The sequence below is a fragment of the Miniopterus natalensis genome, chromosome 19 (assembly GCF_054644295.1).
Source record: "Miniopterus natalensis isolate mMinNat1 chromosome 19, mMinNat1.hap1, whole genome shotgun sequence".
NCBI classification, from domain to species: domain Eukaryota; kingdom Metazoa; phylum Chordata; class Mammalia; order Chiroptera; family Miniopteridae; genus Miniopterus; species Miniopterus natalensis.
Window position 1 is genome coordinate 22963908 of NC_142099.1, and position 26226 is coordinate 22990133.

At 38.4% G+C, this 26226-nt stretch overlaps 1 protein-coding gene across 3 annotated transcripts in view; it reads left to right on the top strand.

Moving 5' to 3' along the window:
* Window positions 1–262: 262 nt before the first annotated feature.
* Window positions 263–26226, top strand: part of RNF2 (ring finger protein 2) — a 31062-nt gene continuing 5098 nt past the window's right edge. Inside the window, exons 1-6 of one of the 3 annotated variants that reach the window (XM_087827796.1) lie at window positions 263–461; window positions 16591–16679; window positions 19843–20003; window positions 20653–20868; window positions 24949–25221; window positions 26020–26191. In XM_087827796.1, coding sequence (XP_087683922.1) covers window positions 16593–16679; window positions 19843–20003; window positions 20653–20868; window positions 24949–25221; window positions 26020–26191 — 909 coding nt within the window. In that variant the 5' untranslated portion in view covers window positions 263–461; window positions 16591–16592. Of the gene's footprint in view, window positions 462–981; window positions 1062–6247; window positions 6419–16590; window positions 16680–19842; window positions 20004–20652; window positions 20869–24948; window positions 25222–26019; window positions 26192–26226 lie in introns of those variants that run through there. The other 2 variants (XM_016224654.2, XM_016224653.2) reach the window with 2 other exon arrangements.

A 26226-nucleotide genomic window follows, 5' to 3' on the forward strand; every position in this document is an offset into this window, starting at 1 on the left:
GCAGCGAGCCCCGGGTCGCGGCCGGAGGGGAGCGAGGCGGCGCCGCCGTCACCGGGCGTTGCCGGGGGCTGCGTGGGCCCCGCGGAGGGCGCGGGGGCGGGGCCGGCGGCGGGGCGGGGCGGGGCGCGGCGGGGCGGGGCGCGGCGGGCGGGCGGGGCGGCGGCTCGGGCCTCCAGGCCAGCACGCGGCGGCGCTCCCGCGCCAGCACGTCCCCGTCCCCGTCCCCGTCCCGCGCCTCCGCCCCCTCGCTCGCTCCTTCCCGCCCTCCCCGCAGCGCTGGCCGCGCCGGCTTCCCCTCGGTCTCTCATGAATATTGAGCGGCCCCTGTTGTATTTCCCGAGCTCCATTGCGGAAGCCGAGGCTCGCCATATTGTGCGGCGGCGCCGGCGGCCGCGGCGGCTTGGACCCGAGTCTCGCTTCGGCCGCGGTCAGCGCGGAGTCCCGGGCTGGGGCAGGAGCCGGTGAGTGGGGCGGGCGGAGGCGAAGGGCGCGGGGGCGGCGGGCGGGCCGAGGGGCGGCCGGGCAGGGCTGCGGGCGGCGGCGGCCGGGGCCGGGGGTGTGTGTCCGCGGGGGTGTGAGGGGAGATGGCGTCGCCGCCCCCGGCCGCTCTCGGGGCGGGGAGGGCGGGGAAGGCGGCTTCTCATTGTTCCCGTGTCTTCGAGGGTCCTGGCGGGGTGGTGAACCCGGCTTGTGGAGGACCCGTGGGCGAAGCTCAGGGACTCTCCTTCCTTGGCCGCGACCCCCTGGCGCCGGCTGCTCAGCGGGCGCGGCCCCGGCCCCCTCCTCCCCGGCGGGGCCCCCGCCTCTCCGAGGCCCCTTTCGGGGGGCGAGAGGCGTGGAATGTGGGTGTGTTTTTTCCGGGCTTCCCCCTCGCCGCCCGGAGTGTGTGTCTAACCCGTGGGGGCGGGGTGGGGGCGCTTTGTGCAGATAGCCCCTTCCCCCCGGGGTGCTGGAGTCGGGGTTCGCGCGGAGGCGCTCCTCGGCGTCGGGGTTCCCCGGAGGCTGCGGGGAGACCTTTTTGGGGGAAACATCCCTGGAGCGCCGCCAGCCCGCCCGGAAAGGTCTGTTGGCGTTGCCCCGGAGGAGCGGTGGGGGGAAGGGGTGTCTCGGTTTGTCGCTGCTGGAAGCTGCGCCGTTTGGAGCCGGTCGCGTACGCGGAGACCCTCGCCCTCCGGGGTCGCCGGGGAGCCCCCGACCCGGTTGTCTGGATCATTTCCCTGCTTCTGAAAGTCGCCTCCCCTGCCCCCGGAGGTACTTTTAGTAAACATTACTCGCCAACTTTGAGGTTCCTTCCCGTTATTTGCCCGCTAAGGCCGTGATCCTGGTGGCTTATCTCCTTGAAGCCTTTGGGGTGTCACTGCGTGCCTTGTCGGAAGTTTTCGTGAACGTGTGCCTTCGCGTGGGGAAATGGTTTTAAACTGTCAAGTTCCCCTGAGGCGTGTAAAGAAATTTGCTGTGAAAAGGGTAGGTGTGCGTTCAGGTGTTTTAGTCCTGTGCTTCATTTCTTCTAAAAATTAAGATCGAGACATGGTTTCACTGTTTTAGACCGAGAATCATGTTGAAAACCGGTGTCTGAGTGATTTGCATTACATAATCGACTTTCAGCAGTTCCAAGATGATGAGCTGAAATACTTAGTGTAATTGGTAGATAATCTACCTTCCCCACTTTGCCTTAGGGTGTAGTTGTTGAATATTTTAATAACTTGGATTGGTGTTAGATCTTGGTTCTTAAAATGAATATTTGATCCTTTGATTTATAAAGAATTTAAATGGCAGCAACATGACTCTTGGTTATTCCTTGTTCCTCTCGAAGTTTCTACTTGTCACAGTCAACAGGTATCTTTAAAAATCTTGATTGTACACAGGACGCCCTAGTAGAATAATGGGTCGTTATATAGGACTCCATTTCCCAGGGACAGCACAGCAAATATGGCCTCTCACTTCTTCTAGGGGTTTGGTTATTTCCTTCAGGTACCCTTGTGGAGTCTACACTCGAGGTTAATTATAATGGGTGTGGGAATGAAATGGAGAATTTATGAAGGAAAACTGCCTGAGTAGGCTATTCCCCCTTGAGCATTTAAAAATTATGCTGGTGGTCCTTAAATGTGCCGCACAGAAAAGTGTCAAATTAGAACCACTAACATAATGCAGGCAGTGCAGACATTGAGAATTTTGAGTATTCCTGTGCCTGTAAGGAGCATTCAGACAGCTAGCTCCCAGGTTCCTATGGATAGAAATATAGAGCAGGTCAGCAAACATCTTTGGATGTCATGTCTACTCTTTAATCTGATTTATTCATGATTTGTGTTTATGTTATGCAGTCGTTGGAGCAAAGGTGATATATGTCTAATGAATAATATATAACCAGATGTTTCAGTGACAGTTTCATTTCTATACATTAGCAAAGAAGCATAATTCCTTCCATCCAAGAGAAGTGAGTTAACATTAAAAAGCACTTTATTAAAATTATGACAGCATTTCTAGTATGACTTAAAGCACCTCATAATGTTATAGCAGCTCATTTATTAAATTTGGAGAAATTAAACAATGCATCACAGTTTGCAGTTTTTAAAAAAGAAAAAACACTGTGAGATTATATTCTGCCACATGTACAGATCTATGTTTGATTTTTAATTAGTATTTATTACACATGCTGTGGGAGACATACATTGTCATCAGACACAAGTTATTTAATTTCTTAATTTTTTTTTCATTTCTCTGAAATCTCTATTAGCGTAGTAACTTTTTGAATGTTTACATCCCCATATAATTTGGGGTACAGAGGTATAGTAACATTTACCCCATCCATTCCCTGAAGGTCCATGTATCCTGTCTATTGCCCACACCCAGTCTTCTTACCTTTTCTACCTCATATGTCAAATGCATCCTGTGGTGTCGCTTGTTGTAAGGAGTACAGTTTGGTTGATTTTACATGGATATGCTGACTGTGCTAATGCAACTCTTGGCCCTGAAATAGAAGCTGGTGTTAGTATGTCCATAGGCAGGAGGGTAGGTGGGCTATTACTCAGTTTTATGCTCTGTGGAGGAACTCGTGGAACTGACTGTAGACTTTCAAGTTTGAGATTCTTTTTACTTCTCTATTGTCATACAGCTGTTAGGCAGCTGAAGTGGACTAGTATATTTCTGAGCCTAGTGATACCTCTTGTTGGATGCTTAGCACCTACCATATATTACTAAACATTATTAGAGTACCATTGTTTGAATTGGCCTTCTCCCATTTCATTTAGAGAATGGGTTAAACAACATGTTTGCTGCTTCTGCATACCTTCATTTTGTCATAATCTTTTAAAATCAGTTTAAGTACAATAAAGAAAATTATTTTTGAAATTAACCTCAGAATAAATTGTTTAATGAAGTCATCTTATTAAGTGAAGTAATAGACCATATGAAAAATATCAGAGCATTTTAGTCATTTGTTTTCCAAAGATGTGTTGAATGTGGGCTCTCCTGCAAAAGGGATTTCTTTTTATTTATGCTATAGAGTGGAGCTGTATATTATGAAGAGGTTAAATTCTAAAGTCAATATGTAAAATGAAAATCACAGAGAGTAAAAAATTATGCTTGAAAATCCCTTAAGAAGGGAGAACAGCATACCAATAAGTTCAGCTAAGCTTTAGTGTTGGAGCAGATTGCTGTTTCTTTTGTTGAACATTAGATGAAGTAGTTCACTTGCATTTAGGGGCCATGTTGAACAGCAAACAGAAAAAAAAAAAAAAAAAAAAGTCTTTAAATATAATAATCACATTCAGAATGGTATAATGCTCATATTAGGAGAGGCTTGTGGGAACTGAGATCACTGAGATACAGCAGATCAGCTCTACCATCTCCCATTTTCTCTAGGATGTGTGCTCTAGTAAAAAGAAGTGGGTGTGCATGCTTGGAATAGCCTGCACTGTTTAAATATTTCTCATTTTCTCTGTTTTTTGAAGTTGGGTAGTTTAAAGCACAGAAGTTAATGATTTTTGTGCTGCAACTTACCAGGCACAGATTTAAAAGGTTTTCAGTTATCCTTTATAAAAATAGATTTTATCTATAGGAATAACTCCAAACTGCCTTTACCCTTCAGGGAAGTAGCAAAAAGATATTGCAGAGGACAGCAGTTAGAATCACTGTTTTAATAATGTATTTGGTGTCCAGTAAAGAAAACAGAAACTTCAGTAGGAATTTCAACAGTGTGGATTTAATATAGGTAGTTGGTTAGATGGGTTTAAGAACAAAAAGAGTGCATTATAGTGGTCAACCTAAGAACTGAGAGAAGATATTCCATGGGCCTGGTTCTGAACTTTTGAGGAGGTCAATGTTCAGCTGCTGATATGGCTAGTTATGGGAATACAGAAAGAAGCTGGGGGCCCTAGCTGGTTTTGCTCAGTGGTTAGAGCGTCAGCCCGTGGATGGAAGGATCCTTGGTTCGATTCCAGGCAACGATGCGTACCTAGGTTGCAGGCTTGATCCCCAGCCCCGGTCAGGGCTTGTGTGGGAGGCAACCAATTCATGTCTCTCTCACAGTGATGTTTCTCTCTCTTCCTTTCACTTTCTGAAAAAGCAGTGGAAAAAAAATATCCTCTGTTGAGGATTTTAAAAAAAAGCAAAAAAACTGGGGGGTGGAACCAATTGCTGCTGCCAGCAATTGTGAGGAAGTCCTCTCATCCCTCTTCCTCCTCTCAAGTCTTCATTTACTTACCTCCATTGGCAAAGCCTAACAAGGAGCCCCAGGCAGAAGAGTAGTTAAATATAGTTGCAGTCTCAGCTACAGCACCATAGATCAGATCAGAGGCTAGAATGGCAGTTTTGAAGTTGAGAATCAGTGAGAAAATGACCTGCACAAATAGCTTAGGTTAAAATACAGTAATTTAAATAGGGAATCCTGTCCTTACCTTGCCTGTTCAGAAACCATTTATTATCTTCTGTATGCCAGATCCAATGCTAAGGATTAGGGATAGAAAAATGAACAAGGTTTCTGTCCTTGGGAAATTTATAATCTGAGTGGAGATGACAAATAAATGACTGTACAGTGTGTTAAATACAGTAACAGGTGCTTTGGGAAGCCAAAGGATATAGCAACCTACATACCTCTTCTCTGCCTACCCAAACTTAATGACTACTCTTTTGTCTCTTAATCAAATCCAATTCCATTCTCTCTGACTCCTGTGTTCAGCCCAGTACCTATGAAAACTGTTTCTGAGATGCCTCAGTTTTGTCATACAATCATAATCATCATTAGTTAAGCATTTTTCTGTGCTTTGTTCATCTGGATTACAAAGACTGTCACTTTCTTTTCACTTTTAGCCTAGCCAAATACTGTGCACATAGAAGATGTTCAAGGAATATTTATTTTTGTAATGGGTAATGGGAATTAAAATATTGATCATTACCTTTGCCAGACGTTGTTTAACTCCTTCCAGGGTCATAAAAAATAGTTTGGGTAGAGTGATATTTGATTTACAGATGGGAGAATTTAAAGAGTAAATAGTTGGTTAATTTAAACTGCATAGTACCAGTAGCTGATCTACAAATAGGACTTTGGTTTTCTCATGTGCTATATCCCAGAGCCAGCAACTTTGGCAGGGATTTCATTTGATGGCTAACTAAAATCCTCTTCTGCATCTTTTATTATAGCCTCATGTTCTAAAATCTCACAGTTATTTCTGGGGGGAAAGAAAAAACAAGTCCCTCATTTTATTTCCTAAAATTATAAACATCATGCAGGTTTTTTTTTACATTGTTCTTTTTAGTTGCCCACTCTTCATCTCCTTTTGTCCTACTCCCTGTATTGACTGCTACTACCTCTATTAGCTATTGTAAAATGTGCAAACTGCAGTACTTCATTTTGATTTCTTTTAAAGTGTTTTGCTTGTTTCCCCTACCATACACACACTGTGCTGATTTAACTTAAAATCAACTGATTTTCCACTTCTGAAAAGATGTATGCTTGCATGCCAGTAATTGCATTAGACCCTCACTGTTTATACTATTTACTATATAGAGCCTAATTCAGCCTGGGACGGCAGTCTTGGAATCTAGCCAAACATTTTATAGAAGCCTTTATTATATTACAGAAGGGGTAGTGTTGAGTATAGTAGAAGGCAGGAGACAGGGTTTCTATGTCTGGTTCTTCTACTAGCAAGAATGTTTGCTTTTCTGTTTTCTGTTAAAAAAACACACCACCTGGTGGATGAAGCAGTCATCATTGACATTCTAACTAAAAGAAACAAGGCACAGCACAGTATCCACAGATCAAAGCAGCGTTTCTCCAGGAAAAAGGAAAGCCTCTGGATGAAGCTCTGAAGAAAGCCATTACAGGTCACCTTGAGGAAGTTGCTTTGGCTTTAAAAAACTCCAGCCCAGTTGGATGCTGATGAACTCTGTGCTGCCATGAAGGGTCTTGGAACTGATGAAGGTACTCTGAATGAAATTTTGGCATCAAGAACTAACAGAAATTAACAGTCTATAGAGAAGTATTGAAGAGAGGTCTGGCTAACAACATCACCTCAGACACATCTGGAGGTTATCAAAGGCTTTGCTTTCTCTTGTTAAGAGTGACTGAGCTGAGGATCTTGGCATAAATGAGGACTTCGGTGATTCAGATGCCAGGGCATTATATAAAGCAGGAGAAAGGAGAAAAGGGACAAATGTGGATGTGTTTAATACCGTTCTTACCACCAGAAGCTATCCCCTTCTTTGCAGAGTGTTTCAGAAGTACACCAAATACAGTCAGCAAGAAATGAACAAAGTCCTGGAACTGGAGATGAAAGGTGATGTCAGGAATTGCTTTACAGCCCTGGCATGTGTGGCTCAGTTGGTTGAGCATCATCCTGTGCACTGAAAGGTCATTGGTTCGATTCCCTGTCAAGACATATGCCTTGGTTGAGGGTTTGATCCCTGGTTTGGGTGTATTTGGGAGGCAGCTGATTGAAGTTTCTCTCTCTCCCTCCCTCTCTAAAAAATCAATAAAAACATTAGAAAAAAAAATTGCATTACAACTATCGTGAAGTGTGCCACAAACCAAGCAGTGTTCTTTGCTGACAAGCTTCATCAAGCTATGAAGGGTGTTGGGAACATGTCATAAGGTGTTGGCGAGGATTATGGATTCCTGTTCTGAAATTGACATGAATGATATCAAAAATTGTATGGTATCTCTCTGTCTAGTCATCCTGGGTGAAACCAAAGGAGATTATGAAAAAAATCCATGTGGCTCGAGGACAGTCAACATTCCCTTGATGATCTCAAGCTTTTTGATCAGAAGATTTTTTAAGTCATATAACTGTATTTTCATTCTATATTATAGACTTAAATACGAAAGTTTCTTCATTAGGGCTAGTCTGACTGCTTTCTGACAACTATAGCCTATGAATCACTTTTATATCACAACTCTGTATAACAGACATAAGTTTACTTAAAAAATATATTTCAAACTATAAAACCCCTTAAACAGGTGATTCTAGTAAAATTACCTGAGAAAGATGTTTATATAACAATATAAAATGATTTTACATGGAAAAAAAGAAACACCCTTGCTGACCGTACAGGTTATTTGTAAAGACAATAAGAGGTGATGTAGGTAAAAGGTTTTGTAAACATCAAAGCACATTATAAATATAAGGGGTGTGTATGAAGAGAGAGTGATTGACTTATGGCATGGATCCTGGGGATAGTTTTGTGTCTACTTCCAAGTTTTTGAGTTTCGATACTTTAAAAGAAAGTTGTTAGGGTGAAAATGGTGTTTGAAGTTATGGATGTTTTATAATCCTACTTTTCCCAAGCCTGGTTATAGTGTAGTAGTCCCTCCCCCAACAGGTTTGAGGTGATATCTCATTGTGGTTTGATTTACATTTCCGTCATGATTTGAGCATCTTCTCATGTACTTGTTGGTCATCTGTATGCCTTTTGGAAAATGTCTATTCAGATCTTCTGTCCATTTTTTGATCAGATTGTTTGTTTTTTTGCTGTTGAGTTATATAAGTTCTCTACATATTTTGGATATTAGCCCTTTATATATATTATTTGCACTTATTTTCTCCACAGAATATTAGAGCTAAGAGGGCTCTTGATGCTACTTAATATAAATTTTTACTTACAAATAAGGAAACTGGATCCTCAGATAAAGTGATTAGCCCTAGTTCACCCAAGAATTTAGAAGGAGAGCTTTTTTTATCATGTGTATATATTTGTAGAAAATATTTAAGTAACCAATATTCCTGTTATGGAGTTGTCTCCACCTAGTGGCAACAAATATTTTTTAAGGCTGAGTACAAACATGGGGAAAATCTGTTAGGGGGAACTTTATTGATCACTCCTTTTGAAGAAGAGCCAGCTTGGTTACAAGTCGTGTTGCTTTTGCAAAGGGAAAACACGAGACAGTGTACCTAATGTTTATTTTCATATTTCATAACCGTATTAAGGAATTTGTAAACTTTACAGTTATACTTGAGTTAGGGCACATGCGTGAGTTTTGGGTTTGATCTCCTCTCTGGTGTGTTCAGGAGGGAATCAATGTTTCTCTCTCTTTCCCTTTCCTTCCCTTTCTCTCAAAACAATACAAACTTTTTTTTTTAAAAGGAAAAGTGGTGAAAATACCACTTTCTATTTTGCTATCTCACTTTTTTTTTCCACCATCAACCACTAGACAGCAACAAGTTTAGGAGCTTGTGGTTTTACTCTCCTTTTCCCCCCTCATTTATTGTATATTACTTTCTAATAATTTTTCAGCTCTGCCCCTCCTAATTCTTACTTATTATTAACAGCCCTATTGTAGGCATTTTTTAATTTGGATTATTGCACAGTTCTTTAACTAGTATTTTTGCTTCCCTAAGTCCATCTTCCACTGCTGCCAGAAAATTTGATTTTTGTCATTCCACTTTGGATTTTTCCCAACACCTTTTCATGGCATAGTAAGCCTCTCTAATCTGGTCCACAATTTATTTGCCCTAGCCAGTTTGACTCAGTGATTAGAGCGTCCCCTCAGATGGAAGGGTCTGGGGTTCAATTCCAGCCAAAGGCACGTACCTCAGTTGCAGGCTTGATCTCTGGCCCTGGTCGGGTAGCGTGCAGGAGGCAACTAATTGATGTGTCTCTCTCACATCGATATTTCTCTCCCTCTCTTTTCCACTCTCTCTGAAAAAGCAATGGAAAAAATATCAAATATCCTTGAGAGAAGATTAAAAAAAAAGAGGTCCACAGTTTAATTCTTCAGCCTCTGTTCTACTCCCAACCTACCTCTTTTTTGTTAACCTAAAAATAAAAAGCCAAAAATGAGCGGCAACAAGCGTTTATTTGGGATCAAAAGAATTGCAATTCTGAAAACACATTCAGGTAGAGACCTAAATGTCCTAATTAGAGGGTAAGGGCAAGGGGTTTTTATGAGAAAAGGAAGGGAATAGTTATATGAATACCGAAAAAAATTTCTGTGGTGCCAGCAGAGTTAATTTTTTTTTTTTTTTTAATATATCTTTATTGATTTCAGAGAGAGGAAGGGAGAAGGGAGAGTTGAAACATCAATGATGAGAGAGTCGTCATTGATTGGCTGCCTCCTGAACACCCCCGACGGGGGATTGAGCCTGCAACCCAGGCATGTGCCCTGACCAGGAATCTAACAAACCTCGATCTCCTAGGTCGATGCATAACTGCTGAGCCACGCCTGGCCGGACCAAAGTTAATTTTTTAGCTATGCATGGCTGGTAACTGATTCTGTCTTCAGAAAGAGAGTCTACAATCACCAGTTTTTGTGTTCAGGATGTCTCCTTTTCTGTTGACTTTGCAAATGGTTGGTTATAAGACAGTGTTGGTTTTGCCCAGTCCAAAGCTTATTTTGCCCAGTTCAAACATTCCAAAGGTTCAAAAACCAAGACATGCAAAGCACTTCTCTGGAATGGCTGCTATGGCTCCATTTTTAAATGGCTTCACTTATGTCAGCCTCTCACATTTCACTCATTTTATAGTGAACTACTTGGAGTTTCACAAACACCCCATGCTTACTATGTTGGTCCTTCTGGACTGCTTTCCTTTCCTCAGTTGGTTAGCTTCCACTTAACCTTAAACCCTCCTCTTCCAAGGAGGAGTCTCTTTCTAAACCTTTTCTGATTTCTGCTCCTCCATTTGACTACTTCTTTGTTCTTTTGTAGCTGTTACCAAGTTGTATGGAAAACATGGTTCATGGCCCACTAGCCAATAAACTCTTGGAGGGTCTCATTTCCTATCACATAGTAGCTCTCAGTAAATGTTTCCTAAACTATTAAACTCAACTGGTTTTCATTATGGGTCTGTTAGCATCTAATATGATTGACAGGGACAGAGGAAAACAAGCCTGCTGCTAATATAACTGGTGTTGACTAATACTAAATTTTTTTTTTCTTTAATATACCTTCATTGATTTCAGAGAGAGGGAAGGAGAGGGAGAGAGAGTTGAAACATCAATGATGAGAGAGTCATTGATGGCTGCCTCCTGCACTCCCCCGACTGGGGATCGAGCCTGCAACCCGGGCATGTTCCCTGACCAGGAATTGAACCCCGATTGCCTGGATCCTAGGTCAACACTCAACTGCTGAGCCATGCCCGGCCGGGCTGATATTAGATTTTGGTAGGTGTATCTGAAGCTTTGGGGAAAGACTGAATTGGGCCATTAAGAAAGTATCTGTGTATTGGGGCATGGGGGTGAAGGAATAGAAGAGATGAAATAGTGATGAATGATTAGAAATATTGTAAGAGAGCACAGATCTAGATTATCTAGGTTTGCATTTTAAATGGTACTTCAAAAAATCTTAGAACATTTATTTTTCCTGTAACAATAACTTAATTATATATAAAGTAGAAAACAGTCTGTTACCAGTGCTCAAAAATTTAATTAAGACTGGATAATGAAGATCTGATAATTCACCTTTGAGAGGTTTCTGCTCCTGTGTTCCACAATGTGGAAAAGGTATAATCCAATTAGGAGTTGATTATATTATCTTTTTAAATAAAGAGGCTATTAGGTTAGCAAAAATAATTTAGATCAGTATTCCAGATGTCTTGTACAATGACAACTTTTTCAATAAATACTTTGTGTCTTTAGACACTTACAGAAATTAGTGTCTGTTTTATAGCTGTCATTCCATATTAAACTGCTGCAAGTGGTTTTCATGAGGTGATACTGCAGGCAATGTTATGATGGCAGTTGGATTGCTTACTCAGAATTTATTATTGCTCCCTGGTTTGCCTAGTCTTGAATAAATTTCTAAAAGCTAACACCTGTATCCTGTAAGCAAGCAGTGTTTTAATTAAGGAACAAACCATTTGATCATTCACATATTGTATAATATAATGAAAAATGCTCAAGTTTGGAAGAGTTAATTTGATGTGACCTTTATTTAATTTATGTTTACAGGGGACAATAACCATGGAAGAAAAATATAAATTTCTTATTGAGAGAGAGACAAATTCTGTATGTTAGAATGGTAAATGTTTAATAACTATATTTATTCATATTATCCTGAAAATAGACACACAATTTCTGGGACATGGATAGATTGATTATTACAGCAATAGCTGCATCAGTTCCTCTTTGTCTGAGTCCCCCCCTCTTCCCCCCCCCCCCAGCAATGCAGTGAGAGCCAGATGTTCATTTGGTAGGCAAAGAATCTAAAAAATATGAGTCTGGGAGCTTGTGTGCTTGTTATTCACCTTGAGTCCTGAGAGGAGATAAATCTTTGTCCCTAATGTAAACAAGTTCTCCTTAGTTGAGAAGGGGGGGATCCTAGGTTCTTAATCTTTGGAATGTAAATGAATTTTTCTAAGTCTCAAAATTTAAGACTCCTGGAATATCTCCATAGTCTCCTAGTCTCATCCCTCCTGAAATATAAACACTTTTAGAGAGATAAATCTCTTATCTATTCAGTTATCTGTGTTTTAAGACTTGTCGTTTGAAGGACAGATTCTTTTGCTTAGAGCCCTAACCATGCAGAAACATGAAAATATTTTCTCTATGCATAGTAAATAGACCCAACTGATAAATCTTCCTTTTGTATTCCCTTTTCCCTGTTAATTTGAAGTGACTTTTTTTTTAAGTCATGAACAGGTGAAATACTGTTAATATTGCCTAATTTGAGCTCCTTTCTTTTAATCATAACTGTTGTTGAGTTCCTTAGCAAGTATTTATTGAACAGCTATTATGTGCCAGGCACAGTACACGGTAACAGGGATGTTGTGGAGAATAAGATAGATAGCTTATAGGCTATAAGTATGCTATGGTGGGGAGTGGGGGGAAAGACATGAAAGAGTGACAAAGTTAGAATTTTGTTAGACTGCATGAAGGAGCTAGCTTTGGGAAAGTCTTTGGGGAAGAGAGCCTTCTGTTCCAGGTAGAAGGATGGGCTAGTGAAGATTCTAAAATGAGAATGAGCAAAATTGATAAAGAGGATGACAAATGTGGCTGACACATGGTGAACAGAGCTCAAAATCGCAAACATTATTTAGGTGTTTGGATTTCTGTTTTAATTGCTAAAATAGGATCATGATACACATTTTTCTCTACAACTTTTTAAAAAAAAACTTTATTTTGTGTACATATGTTGAATTCCATGTCAGACATACAGCTACAGAGTATTCTGTACTATGGATATATCATAATTAGCCATATTCTTATTGACCGACATATATAGACTTTTATGATTTTTTTGATATTATAAATAATGCTGTCAGGTTTTGTACATATATTTTTTCATATCTATATAAGAATTTTTGTTGGATAGATTTCCTAGGAGAACTATCATGAGGTCAAAACTTAAGCACATTAAAATTTTGACGGAGGCAATACTGAGAAGTGAGGATTCAGCCAGTACAATACTATGAGTGTTATTTTTTGATTTGGCTAAAGAGCAGAGACAGTTCTTTGGTGTATTCTCTTCATTAGCATCTATTTTTCAGATAGTCTTTTGATTTACAACAGTTGAGACTTTTTAAAGGATAAATAAATGGAATTATTTTAAAGTTTAAGGAACTTGTGTTAAAAAACATGTTGTACTGGAGTTCTAGGAGCTGATGTGTCTGCTATTACACTTCTAAAGAACATGGATAAAATAATGACATATTCCAGTACTTAATTGTGTGTTGATCACAGATAATAAATTAAAAAGTGGGGACTACATTTCCATAGAGATTTTCATAATAGCCCTACATGCCTTGATTAAATCAGTCTCCATGTCAAGGAGTACACTTCTAATGTGCCTTAAATATCAAATTGCTGTGTCCCCATAACCATGCCACTGTACATTTCAATTGTTTGAGAATTCCTGTTTCTGTACAGCTTTTCTAACGTTGGATATTATCAGTCATTTAAATTTTTGTCCATATCACAGACAAAAAAAATCAAACATATTTATAGATAGCTTTTTTTTGATTTGCAGTTTAATGATTATTAGTGAAGCCAAGCGCAATTTAATTTTATTAGCCACTAGTATTTTTCTGTTAGTTATTCATTTATCATTTCTCCTGCAGTGAGTTGTCTTTCAAATTGACTTGGAGGAGGAGTCTGTAGAGATTATATTGGCTTTTGTTTGTAACATATGTTGCAAATATTTTCTCATCGCTTATCTTTTAAATTTGCTTTTGATGTCTTTTACATTTCTGAATGGTTATTCCTGGTTTATAGGAAATGTATGGTTTTTGGGGGCATGTTTTTTGTTTGTGGATTTTCTAGGTCATGTTATCTGCAGCTGATACTTTTGTCATTTCCTTTTCCATGTTTCTCTCTCTTTTTGAATTTTGTGGCGTTATTTAGGACTTCCAGCAGAGTGTTGTAGGACAATCTTGTTTTACTCCTGACTTTTTAAATGGGAATCTTGAGAAAATTTAACTAAATTTTGCTTTTGTGAACCAGTCCATTTGTTGTTTTTTTCCATTTGTTTTTTATTTTTATATTTTAGTTGCTGTTTCTGTTTGATTTATGCTTTTATAGCGATCATTTCCCCCTTTAGGTTTAATTCTAATTTCTAATGGTTCATTTTTCTTCAGTCTTTATGGTTTTATTATTTAAAAAATTGAAGGTTATAAATATTTGTGAGGGAGATGTCTTATTACATATTTCATACACTTCAATAAGGTAGTATTTTCATTTTATTCATTTATAAAGAACTTATTTCACTTTTGCTTTCCTATTTACCCATTCCAGTGTGGCTTTGCCCCTCTACTTGGCCCCATTTGGTTCTTGGGAAGATCACCATTGTGGCCTCTCTGTAACCTCGTGTATATTTTTCCCTTTACTTACTAGCCACACTGACCTTTTTGTATTACATGTCTGTTCCGTTGAAAGTTCTTCCTTGATGCTCCTATCTTAAATACCTCCTTTTCTTGATTATCTAGCCCAATGCTCTTTTTTTTTTTTTTTAATATCTTTTATATAGCACTTAAGAAAAATCTAATTGTATGCGTATTTGTTTTGTTTACTCTCTTATTCTAGCACCTTATACAGTGCCTGGGGTGCAGTAGATAATCAGTATTTGAATGAGTAAATGAATGATATGTAATTTTAGGAAAGGACTGGGGTGAGGAGAAAAGGACCTGTTTTCAGGCATATCAATTATGGTAAAAGTGGTTCAGGAGAATTGATAATCTTGAAATTAAATTCTCTTAAAACTAACCAAGTTCTACATTTCACCCCCTAGAAAGCTTTTATGTAATTCATGAGTACATATACATACTCCACTTCCAATATCCCTGGTTAAATCATTTAAGAACAGCATTGGTAAGTAGTAATTCTTTCCCTTTATGTATCATTTAAGGTTCATTTCCCCCCCTTTCTAAATGCCTTAAATTACTCATTTAAGTTTTATTGAAAAACAGACTTATTACAAAGTAGGCTCATTTCTGGGTGTAGGAGAAAAAATTAAGATATAAAGTTACTTAAATCATTGGAGTAGGCAGGTGTAAGTAACTAATGCAAAACAAGGAAGTCCTGAACATGGGACATACTTGGTACTTTGCATCTGTTTTTTCCTACCCAAGCAAGTAAAACCTTTTTCCTCTGGCTTCTTTATCTTTAAATTTCTGTGATTTAAAATGATATGCCAAGGTGTAGTTTTTTGGGCTTTCTGGATCTGCGGTTTTAGTATCTGACGTACATTTGGGGGAGATTTTCAGTTGTTATGGTTTCAGATATTCTCTATTCCCTTCTCTCTTCTCCTCTTGGTATTCCCATTTTATATAAGTTACATGTTATATAGTCATCCTATAGTCCTTGGATGTTCTGTTCTCTTTTTTTTCAATCTTTGTTCTTTTTGCTTTTTAGTGTTCGAAGATTCTATTGGTATGTCCTCTAGATTAGAGATTGTTTCCTTAACCTTATCCAGGCTGATAAGCTCATTAAAAGCATTTTTCATGTCTGTTACAGTGGTTTTGGTGTCTAGCATTTCTTTTTGGTTCTTTTTAGGATTTCCATGTCTCTGCTTACATTGCTCATGTGTTCTTGTGTGCTGTCTCCTTTATTCATTAGAGCCCTTAACATACTAATCATTGTTGTTTTAAATTCCTGATCTGGTAATTCCACATCCCTGCATGTTGGTTCTGACACTTGCTTTGTCTCTTCAAATTTTTTTTTTTACCTTTTGGTATGCCTTGTAATTTTTTCTAGATAGCAGGACATGATGTCCCATGAAAAAGGAACTGCTCTAAGCAGGCCTTCAGTAATAATGTGGTGAGGTGTGGTGGGAGGGAAAGGGCTCTATAGTCCTATAATTAGGTCTCAGTCTTTCAGTGAGCCTGTCCCTCTGGACTGTGTGTTTCACAAGTGATTCTTAGTTTTTCCCCTCCCCTTCACTCCAGTACGTGGGGACAGGCTGGCTAGAATGGGCAGAAGTTGGGTATTTCTCTTTCCCAGGTCAGTTAGGTTCTAGATAATACCCTAGCAGGTTAGGTTCTGGTTTACCAGTTTTTTCCTGAGGCTTGAAGAACAGAGTAACCAGTGGCTTAAAGTACTAGAAAGGAGATTTTGTATCTTTGGTAAAAGTTGAACTAGATGGCCATGCTGTAGAGTCCGAAATTCTCCTGATTTAGCTCCATGACCATGAATTTTATTTTTTTTAAATATGTTTTTATTGATTTTTAGAGAGAGAGGAAGGGAGAGGTATAGAGAGATAGAAACATCTATAGGAGAGAAACATCATTGATCGGGTGCTTCCTGCACGCTCCCTACTGGGGATCGAGCCTGCAACACGGGCCTATGCCCTGACTGTGATTCGAACTGGTGACCTCTTGGTTCCTGGGTCCATGCTCAACCGCTGAGTCACACCGCCAGGCTCCATGACGATGAGTTTTAAAAACAGAAGTATTGTTTTGGGTTAAAACATTTTTCTGTACATTCAGTAATAAGTACTTTCTGTGTGCCAGCTTTTGGGCATTCAGAGATCAGTGATAGTCTCTTGCTCTCTAGTAGCTCGTATTTATAAATGGAGAGATTCTCGAGCTTTTCTTCTTTATAATCTTTGAGGAGCCAGTGCATAATTTCTATTTTTATTACTCAGGTGTACAGTTCTTAAAAATCACTTTTGAGATTTATTTCCCTTTCAGATACTAAAATTGTTTTTCTTTCCTTTTTATTCCTAGCAATGTCTCAGGCTGTGCAGACGAATGGAACTCAACCATTAAGCAAAACATGGGAACTCAGTTTATATGAATTACAACGAACACCTCAGGTAATATAGATTAAGATAATTTAGGGGAAGTATGAGACATGTAAATTGGGATGCAGTTTTAGAAAATGAAAACTTGAAAAAACCTAACAGTAATAATAAATTTATATACAAGTAGTACTGATTTGTTTATGTTTGGTTGACACTTCATTCATTCAACAAATAATTTGAGTGCATACTCTACAGGTCCTAAGCTAGGCACAATGTGCAGCAGTGAATAAAATATGTAGCACTGGCCCTTAGAGTTTATAGACATTAAACAAATAAATACCCATAGAATTACACATTTGAGAGGTTGGGTAAAGGAAAAGCTCTTAGTGCTGTAATAAATAATCAGTGGGGAAAGTAGGGAAGACTGTTCTGCGAAGGTAAAGATGGGAAAGACGGAGTGGAAGCGGGCTTGAAGTAGATAAACGTACTTAAAACTGAACTCATTTTAAGTTTGCGATGCTTGTAAGATAGGCAGGCAGTGATGCTAACTAGGGGTCTGGACTGAATACTAAGTTTTAGAGATTGTCAGCGCATTGAAAGCAATGTGAATGGATAAGATCACAGAGAGAGAGAGGAGCAGAGGGCTCAGAACTTCATCCAGAGGAGCTTCAACATTTAGAAATTAAGTAATGGACAAGGATCCAGCAAAGGAGACAGAGAAGGAACAGCCAGAGAAAAGTAAGGAAAATGGGAGAGAGGGCCAAAATGTAAGAGGAAGTGTTTCAAGGAGGAGGACTCGGCTATTGTGTTGACTGTTCAGAAGATGAGTAAGGTGAGCGTTACAAAGTGTACACTCACTTTGGCAATAGGATCTTGGTGATTTTTCAAGAGATTCACTTGAGTAGATTGTGCTGCTGTGTTGGGGGGAAAGTGAAAATGCATACGCAACTCTTCAGAGAAGTTTGGTTCTGCAGAGGAGGAGAGAAATGGAGCAGAAACTGGAGGGGAACGTAGATTTGGGAAGTTTTAAATTTCACTTTGTTTATAAGGGGAGATAGAGCTGTGTCATCTCCTTCCCCTGCCCAGCACCCCCCACCCCCCGCCAGCTCTGAGGTGCATTATTCACGTTTCTCTATGTAGCAGCTCTATGGGGATGCTACTCTAGGCTGATTTAGTGAAAGAGAGATTGCTGAAGTCTGAGAGCAGATAGAATAGTTAAAAGAGTGATAATACTTGAAAAGGTAGAGAGGAATGTACTTTTGATAGGAAGAGGCATACTTTCTCCTTATAGCAAGAAAGAAGATTATGATTTACGAAGTTTTAATAGAGAGAAAATGAGAGAGCTCTTTAAGTGAAATTTGAGGTGAGGTAGTGTATTAAATGTTCAGGTGGAGAAGGTCTGCAAATAGAAGAAAAGGTATACAATAGTGTAGTGAACAGAAAAGTGAGTTTGTTAGAGAAACCAATTGCTGAGCAGTGTTGAACACCCATTTGAGGCTGGTGAAAGTTTTAGTCTGGTGTGAGATTTTGCCCGTCTTACCCCCACAGTGCTGCATACCTGCACAGGTACAGGCTTATCTATAATGGACAGTATCTATATGGACAATATCTATAATTTCTGTCTTTCCTTGTGGGGTCATCAGTTTTGACACAGTAGAAAAAGCAAGTATGATGGAGAGGTAGTGGAAACAAGGAAGTGTCATTAACATATGGGAAGCCCTTTATTTCTACTTGCATCTTTCTTTTTAGTAGTTAGTTACTGGACCTCTTATTCCATTGCAGCCAGTGTGGGTGGCTTTAGAGGTAGGTAATTTGTTCTCATTGCCACCTTGTAGGAAGAGTGGTTAATGGTGGTAGGGAAGAAGCAGGAGTCGCTGATCTCTGCACCTGGGAGACGTGTACATTGGAACTCAGTGCATTTTCTCACTAGAAATACTTCAGATGTACTATGGTTTAAGTCAGCCTGAGAAACTGACCACTGTGTAAAATTGCTTTTGTAGACAGAGACTTTTTAAGGTTAAAAAGGTGATTTTAAAATGAAATACTGTTAAACTGTATATCAATTAGAGAATACTTGTATTGGAATCTTAAAATCTTTTTAATAGATGGCATGAAATGTATAATTTACTGTAGTCCCCTCTTATCCACAGGATTATGTTCCGAGACACCTAGTGGATGCCTGAAACCACAGATAGTACTAAACCCTATATATATGTGTATATATATATATATATATATATATACACACACACACACTGTGTTTTTTCCCAATACAAACATACCTGTGATAAAGTTTAATTTATAAATTAGCCAATTTCATGGTTAGAAGATTCCTTCTTACTATAAATCTTAGTAGCTGTAGCATACGATAAGTTTCTTTCCTTATTGAGAACTTCCACCTTTTTACTTAAAGAAAGCACTTTATGGCTTCTCTGTCATATCTGAATTGCCAGCATCACTACTCTTGTGTTTTGGGGCCATTAGGAAGTAAAATAAGGGTTACTTGTATGGTACTGAGACCGCTGATCTGATAACTGAGAAAGCTCTTAAGTCACCAATGCAGGGGTAGTGTATACAGTGTAGATATGCTGGACAAAGGGATGATTCATGTCCCAAGTGGGACGGAACAGGATGGCATAAGATTTCATCATGTTACTCAGAATGGTGCACAATTTAAAACTTCTGAATCGTTTATTTTGGGGATATTTCATCTAATATTTTCAGACCATGGTTGACTATAAGGTAACTGAAACCTTGAAAAGTGAAACCACAGATAACTGGGGCCAGTGTATAATCAAAGTGGTGTAATTTCTGAAGGTGGAAGAATTCTCAGGGTTTATTTAGCCCTAACTTCCTCATTTTTGCAGGGTAATAAACAATGTTAAATATTTAAAACAATATAGCTAGTTAATATGACTAGAACTAGAACCTAAGTCATCGTATTCCAAATTCAGTGCTTTTTTTATTATACCAGGCTAATTTACTATTAGTTGTCTTTTAAATACATTAATATATTATCTTTAGCATTAAAATAAGAGCATTTATATAATGCAGTGAGGGGAATTGGGGGAAATTATAGCTGAAACAAGATTGGCTGTGAACTGACAGTGGTATTGGGTGGGTGATAGGTATGTAGATGTTCATTTTTTTCATTCTCAGTACTTTTTGTATATTTGAACTTATCCATAATAAAAAATATCGGTAGCATTTAAATTTTAAATTGCCTCTTTTACAGGAGGCAATAACAGATGGCTTAGAAATTGTGGTTTCACCTCGAAGTCTACACAGTGAATTAATGTGCCCAATTTGTTTGGATATGTTGAAGAATACCATGACTACAAAGGAGTGTTTACATCGTTTTTGTGCAGACTGCATTATCACAGCCCTCCGAAGTGGGTATGTTGAAATGAGTTATACTAGGTACTTCAGCTATACCAGGACAGTGCTCTATGGGTTTTGAGAAATACATTCTCTAGAAGTATTCATTTGAGACTTGGAAATTTTTCTAAAGTCTAGGTTTTAATTATTGGAGAATCTTTGTTTTGAGACAATTCCTTTTATATGATTTTAGAAGCTTTATAGGATGTGTACTTGTTTTGAGGAAATTACAAAGCATGAAGCCATGGTTTTTCTACTTAAGTATACAAAATAATAGACTTATGAATTCTGTTTTATTAAATTGATAACATAAGTTAATATATAGGTGGTTAATTTTTCTTTACATGTCATGGGTATCAGAAAGGGGAAATTTGTATTAGGAAAGAGTTGATTTCTACTTCTAAAATGGTTATATGCAACTTACCATTGGGAATATTCAAATTTTTCTCTGTTGGCTAGTAATATAGAGTACCTGAGGTTTCCAAAATTTTGCTTACCCACTAGTCAGATTTTTAAAGAAAGTTTAGATTAATCAGTTTAAATTTCTGTGACTTAGTAAAAGTATTAGAATAAAGATAGTAACTATTCCAGAAGCTAGATATTTTTGTCTTTAGCTTTTAAAGGTACTGACATTGTTTACATTGTTGTTTTCTCTTTTTTTATTTAGCAATAAAGAATGTCCTACATGTCGGAAAAAGCTAGTTTCCAAAAGATCACTGAGGCCAGACCCAAACTTTGATGCACTCATCAGCAAAATTTATCCAAGTCGTGATGAGTACGAAGCTCATCAAGAGCGAGTGTTAGCCAGGATCAACAAGCACAATAATCAGCAAGCACTCAGTCACAGCATTGAGGAAGGACTGAAGATACAGGCCATGAACAGGTATATGGGGAAGAAGGTGGCCATTTTCCTGAATACTTCATTAAATATTGAATTTACTTAACAGCCTCCATTTTGAAAAAGACAAAATACAGTAACAAACAGTAGTTCTGTGTGATTACATTATCATGCACGTGTGGTAAATGCCTCCGGTATCATATATGCCTGGCTTTCCATTTAAAATACTAGAGCTTTTGAATGCCGTTTTATACCCTCTTACCTACTATTCTATTTCTCCTCTTCTCTTTATAGCAAAACTTTTTGAAATAATTGTCTGTGCTCACTATCTCTACCTCTCCCATTTTGTTTTGAACCCTCTGGTCAGGCTTTCATCCCTCATAGCACCCTTATCAAAAGTTACCAGTGGGACCCGGCCGGGCGTGGCTCAGCGGTTGAGCGTCGACCTAGGATCCAGGCGATCGGGGTTCGATTCTTGGTCAGGGCACATGCCTGGGTTGCGGGCTAGCCGATCAATGACACTCTCATCATTGATGTTTCTATCTCTCTCTCTCCCTCCCCTTTCCTCTCTCTGAAATCAATAAAGATATATTAAAAATAAAAACAACAACAAAAAAACACACAAAAGTTACCAGTGGTGTCCGTCCACATTGTGAAATCTAATTGCTGATTCTCAGATCCTATCTTACTTAGCAGCATTTGACAAATTAATTTCTCTTTGAATAATTTTCTTCACCTGGCTTTCAGGAGACCATATTTCCCTGCTTCCCTTTGTATGTTATTAGCTGTTTCTTATCTCAAACTTAGCATGTGCAGACATGTACTGAATTTTTTGTTCCTCACCCCTACTTTTCTTCATTCTTGCTCATTTCAGTTGATGGCAGCTCCATCATTCCACTTGCTTTAGGCAAAAACTTTAGAGTCACCTTTAACTGCTCTCTTTTTTCATATTCTGTATTCCAGTCTGTGAATAAATATATTTTTATCTTTTTCCATAATATATCTAGATTGGTCTAGACCACCACCATTTTTCATGTGAAGTACTAAAAAAGCCTCATGATTGGTCTTTATACTTTCCACACTTACCCTTACATAGTCTATTCTCAGCACAGCAGCCAGAAAGATTATGTAAATTGAAAGTCTAAATCATGGTTCTCCTTTGCTTCGAAGTCTCTCATAGCTTCTATTAACATTCAAGTCTAAAGACCTTAACGATGGCTTCTAAGACCCTACATAATTTGGGCACCTTCTCACCCCCATTCTTTTTTCCTCTCTGACATCTTCTGATATATTCAGGCCTCATCATTTTCCAAAGTAGGAGATGCCAATAGAGTCTCATCCATATCTAGTGGTTCTCACCTTGGCTGAACGTCATAGTCACTTGGAAAGCATTTAAATCCCAGGGCTTCAGGTAACATCTCAGACCAAGTAAATCAGAATCTTTGATTGGGTTTAGACATCGGTATTTCTAAGGTTCTATGAGTGGTTTCAAAGTACGACCTTTAACCACTGGCTTAGAGGTTAAAAGATAGATAAACTGACCTGCAGTTGTATTTAGCAAAGTAAAATAAAGTATTAAAATTAAAATACACTTTTTTAAAATTACACTTTACATTTAATATTATTTTATATTAGTTTCAGATATACAGTATAGTGGTTAGACAATCATATACTTTACAAAGTGCCCCCCCCATATTTCCAGTACTCACCTTACACTATACATAGTTATAAAGTATTAAATTTTGAATGTATGTATTCTAAAAGAATTACACAATCCTAAGAAAGAGACTGTATTGGTTATTTAACTCAGTCTTTTACCAGGAGAAAGAATTCTCTTTGCAAAATCCTTTATTTACAGCTAGTCCTTCGGTTTTGCTTGAACATTTCTGGTGGTGGCAGTAAGTGGTAGGAGCTCCTTTAATTTGCTGACAACTTTATTACAGCTTCCTTACTGTTCTTCATACCCATCAAGCATGCTTCTGCTTCAGGGCCTTTGTACTTAATGTTCTGTCTTTCAGAAACCCTCTTCAGGATAATCCACTTGGCACACTCACTTTCTTTAAGTTCCCCTCTTTCACCTCAGGACTCTACACTTTCTTACCCTCCTGCTTTATTTTTCTCTGCAGCACTTTTCATTCTCTAACATTTATCTATCATCCACTGCACTAAAACAATATAAGCTCTACGAGGGGAGAGACTGTCAGTTTTACTGATTCTTATTCCACCAGGACATGGAACCATACTTGGCTTAAAGTAGCTGCTCAGTAAATATTTTGAATGCATGAATTTTTTTTAAAGTTTTTAATTTATATTGAAATAAAATTAGTGTCTTGTGTGCAGCAGTCTTGGTCTGTCTTTGTCAAAATACCTCCATTGTATTCTCTGCTTATTTCAGATCCTGCTCTTATCTACGAGTTCTTCAAGTAATTTTATATAGACATACATTTTTATGTTCCTCTAAAGGCTTAAATATTCACATTTCTAATTGTTCCTCATGTGACATTCAAGTCTTTCAGGATAATTCTTGAAATGCTACCTCTAGAACAGTATGAGGTATTATGGATATGATTTGATAAATGCAGGATATAATAGGCTATTGATCTCCATTATCCTACCATCATTTTCTGAAAGCTGCCTGAAATGAATTAATCCAGCTCTGTCACTTTGAACCTTTTTTGGAAAGAAATGTGGGATAAAAATAAATACATTAGGACAAGTAACCCTGTTACATTACTTTATAGTCAACTGAAACAATTTTTCTTTTGCTTTAGTTGTAAATTTTAGGAAATATTTAAGTATAGCCCTTATCCTTTCACTGTTGAGTTGTTTGTTTTATTGTTTTGGCCTTATTTTTTTAAATTGTGATGTACAACACAACATAAAGCTAACCATCTTGGCAGTTTTAAGTGTACAGTTCAGTAGTGTAAGTATATTCACATTGTTGTGCAACCATTTTGTAGAACTTTACATCTTATAAAACTCAGGCTTTACCCATGAAACAATTCCGCATTTCCTTCTCTTCCCTCAGCTGCTGGTAACCACCATTCTGCTTTCTGTTTCTGTGAATTTGACTACTTTAAGTACCTCATATGAGTACAGTCGTATGGTATTTGTCCTTTTGTGACTGGCTTATTTCACTCAGCATCATGTCTTCAAAGTTCATCAATATAGCATGTGCAGGATTTCCTTCCTTTTTAAGACTGATTATTATTCCATTGTATGTGTTCGTATCTTTCTGAATCATAGTTTTGTTGTTTAACATATTAGTCATCCCTTCTTAGTTTTGAAATCTGTAGATTTCATAAACAGTACTTTGTTTTTTTGAGTGGGGGGGAAAGCAAAAGATTTCCTGAGCAGTGGGTTATTATTTCCTTGTTCTGGCAATAAACATTTGATAATGACACTGTTTTTAGAAATGCACATTAATCTTTTGTATTCCTTTTTCATCTTATATCCCTCATACTGGTAGAGAAAGGGGCAGTGTGGTAGAAAGAATGTGTATCACATCCTAGCTCTAGTTCTGGTGCTTAATTACTAGCTTATAGCCATGGGCCTTAAACCTCAGTTTCCTCAGTTTTCTCAACTCTAAAATGATAATGCCCTGACGGTGGTTTTGACGAGTAAATAAGATAAAATGCCTTTCCCAGTTATTGATTTTTAGTATTTGAGATTGTCAGAGAGTTGCTTCTGAATTTCCTCATTAGAATAATTTTGCATTGCACTTGCAGGCTTTGGGTGAAGTCAGCAGGAAGGATTTCCTTATCATTCCTCTTAAGTTTTGTTTCTGTAAGAATTTCTAATTAAGAGGAATACATATTTCCCCTTAGATTTATAATCTCATAACAAAAAATGTATCAAAATATACATAAGGATTGCCAATAATTCCTACAGTCATTAAATAACGTTATTAAGTGAATATAAACATTTGTTTAAGTCATTTAAGTGTTTTCCTGTCTCTGAGTGGGTTCTTTAGGACCTTTCAGGGACAGGTGGGAAATAAATTCCATTATCCAACTTGAAGCAAATTCAATTTTAAAGATTTTTCTAGATAAATATGCTTCAAAACATTCATTAAAAATGCATAAATGTAAATTTTCTGCAACCCCTTTTTGTTTCCTTAACTAGATTACAGCGAGGCAAGAAACAACAGATTGAAAATGGCAGTGGAGCAGAAGACAATGGTGACAGTTCTCACTGTAGTAATGCATCCACACATAGCAATCAGGAAGCAGGGCCTAGTAACAAGCGGACCAAAACTTCAGATGATTCTGGGCTTGAGCTTGATAACAACAATGCAACAGTGGCAATTGATCCAGTAATGGATGGTGCTAGTGAAATTGAGTTAGTATTCAGGCCTCATCCCACACTGATGGAAAAAGATGACAGTGCACAGACAAGGTAAGTGTGCAGGTTAGTTTTAGATTATTTGACTTCAGAAAATTTAATTGGGAATTAAAAGGCAATTTTGCATAAGAAAGAAGGGCAATATTTGCCATACAGCTGATTGCCAGGGCTCATTTGGATATTCTTGCTGCCTAGGTGGTTATTTTCTTCATGCTTCCCATCCACACTTGCATATCTGAAAGGAATGACCTGACCCTCCTTCTTAAATGAGGAAAAGGGTCATTTAAATTTCTTAATGATACGGGGGTGTCAGTAGGCGCCAGAATTCGTACTGATGAGAATGGCTGCTTTACCACTGTATATCAGGATTCTGCCTGCCGTTGAGTGCAGATAAGCATCAAATATTTGTTCAATGAGTAATTGATGAGTATACCATGCTTATTAAAAAAGTCCCAAGATTAGCACTTTCATGCTCAGTCTTAAACACCAGAAAATTGATGAATTCTTAGATAATAAGAAATTGGTCATATTCTTACTGTTCTTGCTGCTGTAGACAGACAGCAGGACTTTGATCATTAGGGTTCAGGGGTATGTTCTTTTTCTCAGTACTGTGTATATTTGTTTGATTTTTGACATTTTATATCATATATTATGGATGCTTTTGTGGCCTGGTAGACAGATAGTCTAATTTCAATAATAAGTTTTTAGGTAATAGATGAATAAATTTCTGATATTATTTTGTCAATAATAGAGACATATGTTTACATTTTATACAACTGTATTAGTTCTGTAACCTAAGTACATTTTCATCATTAATCTAAAAGTTAAATTTCTAATGATTTACTTTTCCAGATACATAAAGACTTCCGGTAATGCCACTGTAGATCACTTATCCAAGTATCTGGCTGTGAGGTTAGCTTTAGAAGAACTTCGAAGCAAAGGAGAATCAAACCAGATGAACCTTGATACAGCCAGTGAGAAGCAGTATACCATTTACATAGCAACAGCCAGTGGGCAGTTCACTGTGAGTATTTAAAATAGTTGGCCACTGAAACTGGG